This window comes from Labeo rohita, unplaced genomic scaffold, assembly GCF_022985175.1.
Source record: "Labeo rohita strain BAU-BD-2019 unplaced genomic scaffold, IGBB_LRoh.1.0 scaffold_727, whole genome shotgun sequence".
Lineage (NCBI taxonomy): Eukaryota > Metazoa > Chordata > Actinopteri > Cypriniformes > Cyprinidae > Labeo > Labeo rohita.
Window position 1 is genome coordinate 8,042 of NW_026129664.1, and position 8,693 is coordinate 16,734.

Sequence of the window (8,693 nt, forward strand, 5' to 3'; positions counted from 1 at the left end):
GCATACAGAGGAACAGGCAGCAGACATTTGCCACAATTTTTGATATTAAAGTGTGGATAAGGGGTTTTAAACATAAATACTGTTATGCATTAAAAAATATCCCTTTGCAGTTGAAAGTTTATTAAAATGTATATTTTCCATTAAACAAGTTATCTTGCTGTTGTCTGTCACTTTTAAAGCTAACATGTGCATAAACATTCACATTATAGAGCTTTTTACTTAAGGTCTGTTATGCATAGGTATATGTGAGTTATGGGCTAAAAAAAATCAAATTCAGTTCATTTAACTCAGATCATTGAATAAATTCATTTATTCAGGTTTATTCAGAATTTAAATCATCACACAATTTAATAAAACCTGTAGAACTACAATATGTTTGTTATAACCATGAGAACAAATATTTTACTATGCAGGTACTGTAAGAGCTTTGTAAAGATTAAAGTGGTTAACAATTAGGAAATCATGGTGCATTTTCATCTCTGGCAAGCAAAACAATGTGGTTGGCTTCTTTTTTACCTGTTGACACTTGGTTTTCATCCAGAGTAGATATAAGATACTAACAACATTACTGTCTGCAAAATTATGTCCAGTATGAAGTAAAACAACAACAAAAGTAAATACAATTAAGACTGTACACAATCCAGAGGATTACATTGCATCAACACATTCACCAGTTTCCTAGCATGGATCAGAAAATCTAATAAGTCAAAAAATCTAACTCACAAAAAAAATAAAAAACACCTGTTCTCAATTTATGTTTATAAGCCCATTTATGTCCATTTTCCCACTGGCTTTACCAGTCATGTTTGTCTCTCTATACTTTACATAGTACTGACCAACGCATCTACAGTGCATCTGAATGAAAAGCTCTGCGGTGTTTATAACAAAATATAACAGTATTCATGTAAACTTTGTCAGAAAAAAAACAGCAGGATGCACAAATATCATCTTTAATCAGGGATCTGACAGAGTGCCATTTCTTTACTTTCCCATTACATGTATTTATCCAAACTCTTCAGAGCATCCTGTTTTGTGTATTGTCTCCATTCATCTGGAATCTCACCATATCCTTGGAATGTCTTACTGTGGTACGTTTCTAGATCTTTCTGGAATCTGCACACAAACCACTTCCAGTACGGCAGCTCAGAGTTGTCAGGTGTGATGCTCCAGTTATTATATTTAGGACCTCCTTTTCTGTATTCTTTCCAGGGTACTGTATTATCTGAGGAATTTGGGTAAAAGTATTTATCACTCCCTACTGCTGTTGTGCAGATGTTAATAGACAGGTTTGTTGTTCCTCTGTAAAACCAACCATTCAGACCAATATTGCGGTGGAAAGGAACACTGTGATCTCCAGGATGGCCCTCCATTGTATTGGTGCAGATGGCTTTACAGAAAGGACACTGAACCCAACAGCACTGACAGAAGTGCTCAATCAAAATCTCATCTGGTCTTTTCCTGCACTTTTCCATTTTTATGTCATAAAATTTTTTAAAATCATTCTGTAGGTTTGTCATCCTCTCTTCTAGACTGTCACTCAAAAGATTATCAAGAAAATCCATGTCTTTAATTTCACTAAGATCCACACAAGAGTTTCCTGTGAGTTGCAGCTCATCTCTCAGGGTTTTGGTGAAGCATCTGTACCACATGCTACCATCCCCATTCTGACTCTTGACCTCCACTGTAGCCGCTTTCACTGCATTACTTACAACCTGCCCTTTCTGTTTCATATTACCTTTGAAAATGTTTAGGATCTGTTTGTTTTGTTTGGTGCAGTATCTGTCCACTTCATTCTTTATGAACTGTTTGAAGTGTTCTCTGGGATTATTAATGTATTTCATGTACTGATCAAAATCCTCCTTTTCTGCAAGGGATCTCAGAATGTGTTTCTCCAGATTTGGTCTGTTCTCACGTAATGCTTGTATGTCAGACCTCATCTGTGCTGCCAAACCAATAGCAGTTTCATTGTAAACAGCTTGTAGGATAGACGGTTCAAGTTTGCTGCAAATGAATTCACTCAGAACGGTTGTTGTTGTTGCTCCTTTGTAGTATTCCTTGAAGATGTTCCAATATTGAGTTTTCTGCTTATCAAGATAAAGTCTCGGGTCATTTGCTTCTCTGAATTCTTTGTGGAGTTCAGTAAAAGTCTGTCTTGCAATCTCACACACATGAAGACTAAGATCTATGGTAAACTCCCTTTTCAGTGTGTATTTTTGGCTTACAGATTGATGTTTCTGTACTGCTTTTTTAACACAGTCCGTTATTTCCTGAACAAAACTATCATTGTAGCCTTGTGTTCCAACTGGTGATTTCTTTATTATCATTTCAGTATCGTAAATAATTTTATTAGTCAAGTCCTTTACTGAGTCAATAAATTCAGCATTTAGAATGATGTTCTCTCGTGGCTTTGGAGTCCCTCTAATATATTCTATGCCTGACATAAATCTTTGACTGAACCAACTGAACATCCCACTCTTGCTATTCTTACTGCTCTCAGCAGCTTCCTCTACAGATGCAGAGTAATCAAAACGCTCCAGATGCTTCTTTGCTTTTATGTAGTCACAATAATTAGGCCTGCTTTTTATCACTTTATAGTTATCTTTATTTAAGTGCTCATTTACAAGAGTCACTTCATGATTTTCAGATAAGATCCGTGTCACATCTGCCCAGAAGTTCAAGTCTTGCAGTGGAGGTGTATCTTTTGTCATTTCAGTGACCCATTTACTCCACATTGTCTCAAACTCCTTCTTCAGCATGTGGTCATCTGTTCCTTTATTTCTCAGGCTCAAAGCTAGTTCCTTGCTCCGACTGAAAAGCTTCTTTTCATACTCTGTCCTTTTTTTATCCACCTTCTCCCTTGCTTTTTTCTGTTCAATTGCTTCATCTAACTTTCTTTTTGTTCCCTTTACAAGGTCATCATGAAGATCTTTGATTCTGGTTTGAAATATTCCTCGCCACTGACACAGAATTTCTTTGTCTTTGTCCTCTTCGAAATAAGACATTATTGATTTTTCTACCTGCTCTTTTGTATTCTTCATGTTATCCAGCAAGTCATTTTCTTGAACTGTAATGTTTCCGTTGGCAATCCTGTTGAAAAATTTGTTTTCAGTGCTGATCATGGCACTTCTGAGGCTCCACGTCCAGTCGCTGTATTTAGATTCCAGTTTTCTGTACACTGCAATCTCAAGTGTGTTTTTGAAGCTGAACACAAAGTTTTCATTCAGCAATGCATTCCACAGATCATTAATACGCATTTTGAACTGAGACAGTGTAATGCCATCAGATTTGGAAGCTTTAGAGAGAATTGTTTCCTTCAGCTCCTGAATATTTCTGCTGTAGTCTGGGTTTGGTGGTGCCATTGGTGGGCTGCCTTCCCACAGCTGTGAAAAATACTTCACATCATTCTGCACATCAAATGCAATGATGTCACTGAAAAACTCTGTGTCATAGTCTTCCTCTTTAGCAGCGAGTTTTGTCATCTCATCCAGTTTCTCCTGCAGTCGTCTCCTTCCCTCCATGTTTTTCTCTCCGGCAGTAATATCTGAAACGTTCTGATGCACAAACATGCAGCTTGGATTCAGTCTGACCTTCTTCATCCTCATGAAGGCCTGAACAACAATCTGAAGAATGTCCTGCATCTCAGCTGTATTTTCTCCAAAGATGTTGATCAATGTCATATTTCCAAGACCAACAACAAATGTGGCCATTTCATTGTCATGATTTCTTGTTGACCTCCCAGCCAGTTCTAGGGCACGAAGTCCTTCAGTATCAACAACCAGAATGTAGTCAAACTTCAGCTGTGATTTCATTTCCTCCGACACTCTGACCAGCTGCATGAAAGCTCCTCTGGTGCACCTGCCAGCACTGACGGCAAACTGCAGTCCAAACATGGCGTTCAGCATAGTGGATTTCCCAGAGCTCTGAATCCCTAAAACTGACAACACATAGACTCTCTTGTTTCCCAGTTTCTGGATGAGTGCATCAAGAACAGCAGTAACCCAGATTAGAGGAACATGGGCAGCATCTCCATCCATCAGCTCAAGTGGAAATCCAGAGATCATCATCTCTGCTGCAAGACTTGGAAGAGAGGAGAAGTTAAACTTGAGGTCTTTTTTATTTTTCGTTACAGATGAACATGATTCAAATATCTGAGCGATCTCTCTCAGTATGTGCTCCAAGCCAAAGGTTGCAGCTTGTAGTTTCTCAGATACTCTCTCAAGTTCATTTTGTGCTACTCTCATTTGCTGTGATTTATCATGTTTCTTTTTAAGATTTAGGACGGTTGACCATTTTTCATCATACTCATGAAGAAGGGCTGAAAGATTTTCAGTGGTGTAATTGTCTAGCAAGATGCTCAGCCATTTCAGAAAATATACCACCTCTTTTTCTGCTTGTGAATTCAGTTTTTGGATGAAGATTTGGACAAACTGACTTGGGTCAGATGTTTGCTGCAGCTCACGGATTTTCTGCATTTCTGATTTTTTAGAACTTTTGTTCTTTTCAATGTTGCTTCCTTTATGTAGTTCTCCTAATGTTGGTCGATAAAGTTCCTTATTCTTCTGGCACCACTGATGCCACAGTTTTCCCTGACATTGCAGGAATGATTCTTTGATTTCAGTCAGATCTTTATCCTCCAATAAATGTATCATCTGCTGTGCTGCCTCTTTTCCTTTCCTGCAGTCATCATCCTCGACCTCATCCACTCTGATATCGTTGTGTTTGGGCACATCTTCAAGCTTAAAGAAGGAATATGATTCAGTAGATAAAAGCACATTATTAATAGCTATTCGGATTTCTTCAAATACAACTGACTGATTTCTGCCTTTCAAACCAATTTTGTATTTCCCTTCCCGCATTTCTGTGAGAGCTGAATCATTGTCACTAAGAAGGCAGATGAGTGGCTTTGAGCCCTTGTAGAAGTTTTGGATCCTGGTCATGCTTTTGTCATTCTTGTCAAGTTGTGGTAAAATAGCAACATTTACAGACGCCATTTTAGTCAGGATATCCAGCTGCGTTTCATGGTCTCCTGCATCACCATGGAGGTTACAGAACGCAAGACAATGAGTAAATCTGTCTGTCTTCTCTCCAGATGGACAGTACCAGGCGATCTCCACCACTCCATCCATCATCACTCTGGTTCTGCTGCTGCCTGGGCAGTTCCTGTGGAAGAATGTGTTGTGTTTCCCATTGATCAGGCTGTTCATTAGTTGAGACTTGGATAAAGATGCAGGACCAAACCTGAAGAAAGCCACCATTGGGGTTTCTGCCTTGTAGATCGGTTGGAATTTGCTACAGATTTTACCTGTATTGTCAGTTGTCTTCCAGCTCTTATTGATTTGTCGAAATGTCCAGAGTGGGAACTCAATCTTTTGTGTGAATGGATTGGGTACAAGCAGAGGCAGAGCATACTGACACTGTGAGAGTTTAGTCACCATAAGCTGCTTTAGGAAACTATCCGCACAATGAAACACAGCCATCTGAACATCCATTAAGTGGACTGCTTCTGTTTCATCAGAGGGTTTAGCAGTTTCTCCAAAAATATTATCAAAGGCATCGCCATCATCTTCAGATGAGTCATTGTTCCTTTGTCGTGAGTGATGATGTTCATTATTCTCTATAATCTGAAGGTACCTTGCTCTGTAGTCCATCATCATCAATTTCTGTAGAAAAACTGAAGCCAGCTCTTCTTCTGTACAAGACTCTTGGGACTGTGATTGTACAATTGGCTTAAGAAAATCTATAGTTCTCAGTTTGCTTTCAAGATGGAGCCTATCAATGAGTTGCTCTGCACCTAGCTGAAAAATACAGTACCATGAAATAGTATAGTTTAAAAGAATGTTAATTTGTACCCTTTTTTATAATTTAATACATTAATGACAAAATATGAATACACTCCCTGATCTCATTGTTACATATGTATGTATGTAACATTTGCAGGTATAAAAACGTAGCCTACATATTTAGACAGACAGCATCTAAAACATAAACACTGTTACTTATTTACATCTGTAGAAACATAAAATCTATTATATCATAAATATATCTGAGGCTTCATTGTTACTATTTTTTATATTTTAAATCCCTTAACCCTATACCCACAACCAACAACTTTTAAATGATATTTAAAAAATGTAAAAAGTATATAAATGTACAGCAGCAGCTATTTATTCAGGCCTACTGTCCACCTTTTTCTTATGCCCCATGATGCTTTGCATGAATTATTTAAGTAATTATTTAGTAAATTAACAAAACATTTGCTTCTTAAATACAATAAGTATCTTCAAAAACTATATATAATGAGGTGACATTGTTCTACTCACCCTTCAACCATTGATCATTAAAAGGAAATTTAAAAGTGTGAAAACATTAACAAATTACTTTCAACAGACAATGAATAACCCCAAAATCTTTTATAAAGATTGTTTCAACAGCAATAGTATGGACGTGTTATTTAGGCTATCACTGTAGTACAGTAATACCTGTGTACCCACAGGTGGTGTAATGTTGCTCTTCTTAGACCTCTGTAAACCAGGAAAGGGTTGTAGCGTAATCTCACCGATTATAAATACAATAGAATCAACTGAATGAATTACATTAATGAATAGATATTCAGTATTTATAGATTTAATAAGGATTAATTTTTGTACATCTCTAAATTGTTTATACGCAAAAGATTTGTTTTAGATGTCTATGCAAACAAAGTTCTGAATTCAAAAATAAAAAATACATATAAATACTCTTTAGGTTATGGCGGAATAGCCTAAGTTAATGTTCTTACCTTTTGTTTGTCTCGCTTATCAGTTTGGACCAGGATCCCCAAAGTCTGTGCATTAGTGTCACAGATCCTTACTGTTTCTGCACCTTGATTTTATGAAAATGGAGGAAAAATATTTATTAGTGGTTATTTTGAGAGATTTGAAAACAGTACAACCAAACTTTAGATTAAAGTACAAATGCATTATGTGTGCAGATTCTTTTGAAGTAGGCTATTTAAAAAAAAAAAAAAAAAACAATCAGTGTGACTAACGTTTATCAGTTCACTAACAAATGCCATATTAAAGTGGTATCTGTGGACAATACTGTACATTCAGTCATGTCTTGTAACTTGACAAATATGTTCTCAATATTAAAGTGACATTTAATGAATAATTTGGAGATAAACGATTTCTTTATAGACTGATTAAAATTGATGAAACTCAATTAAAACTAATTCTTATTCAGTTTTTTATTACCACAAGTCAATGTAATGAACTATTTACACAGATTTTAGTCTATGGGACCTTAAAGTCAGAATGAGCAACTCTCTGATTCACTAAACTTATGCTAACATTTAAGTGATTTCTGTTTCAAAATTTAATTTTGTGTATTTAAGGTTTGTGAAATCAGCATCTTTATTGCTGGCAGTTTGTTGAGAGACATTTGCAACTTTTTCAGTGTTTTGTAATGCATGATTTTTTAAAACAATGTATGAAGAGTGGGCAGGGGCTCCCTTATAAAACAATGTCTGTGCGCTTGAACCACACTTACGAATATACCTACAAATACTACAAAACGATCATGTTAAATTTGAAAAAAAATATAGAGCCATAATTCCTCAAACAACTTTCATAATATGTATAATTTTTTAATCTTGAATTAAAATGTTAAAATATAGTTGTGGTAAATGTAAGCAAAAAGTGAACATAGAAGCTTTGCTACCACTTTGATATTCACTGTTTTGCAGGTCTCTTGAAGAGCTGTACATCTCTCTGGTGTAGCACTGCTGATTATTGTCAGTGAACAGATGCTTGATTCTGTCCATCAATTTTCTCATCTCTGATTGGATGTTCATGATCTTGCTGCAGGTATGATATCTTCCATCACATTTCTTCAGCAGCTGTTCCAGAACAGAGTTGTTCTTTAGGTCATCTATTATAGTATCACGCTCTTCCTCTCTCTCATAGGTGAAGACAGTAATCACACAAATGGAAGAACTCGATCACCAAATATTCTCTGTAGCCATTCAATACCTATTTTATCAGCATCTGTTAACTGACTCAGTCGCACAACAAAGATGAAGGCATGGATTTCATTTTCATTCATTAGTTGACCAATAACATGACTGAGTGGTTTGAAATCAGTCTCATGTGAGCCAATCATGTTGATCACAGAGACACGATGTTCTGATATTTTCTTCTCTTGAATGATCATGGGAAGTTCTGCATTTTGTTTATCTCCAAGTAGAATGTTGTCACATCCAAACTCGACAGCATCAGAGCTTCCAAACACTGCAATGGTCAAATCAGGATCACCGTGATCTAAAATAAACAACACAGAACTGTTCTCAAACTCACAGAAAATAAGGACACACCACAATGTATGTTGATAAAATAGTGCTGATACACAGTTCTGCCAAGATGTGCATGGTAGTTCACATGGACATGTTAATGAATAGATTTGCTGTCTGGGTTTGTGATGTGCACTGCAACTGCTAAAGCAACTGGCTGTGTATTTAAATGTTGAGCAGGAAGCTCATTGGTTGCTGATGCTACTAGAACCAGTGGGCTGTGCCATGTGAATAATGATGTGATTTTATCAGATTAAGTTAAAACCTATCGACCTGTGCCATCTAGAGTTTCATGACAGAACGTTGTAGTAGTTGCATTTCTTACCTGTGTTGTTGTAAGATGAACCACTAAAGCCTGAGCACACAT

At 36.7% G+C, this 8,693-nt stretch overlaps 1 protein-coding gene across 1 annotated transcript; it reads right to left on the bottom strand.

Annotated features, from left to right (window-relative positions):
• Positions 1 to 371: 371 nt before the first annotated feature.
• LOC127161744 (interferon-induced very large GTPase 1-like) lies at positions 372 to 8,693 on the bottom strand. Its single transcript, XM_051104456.1, is given in 5 exon segments — positions 372 to 5,795; positions 6,779 to 6,861; positions 7,714 to 7,960; positions 7,963 to 8,388; positions 8,652 to 8,693. Coding segments are annotated over 5 exon segments (5,601 nt in total). The 3' UTR covers positions 372 to 992.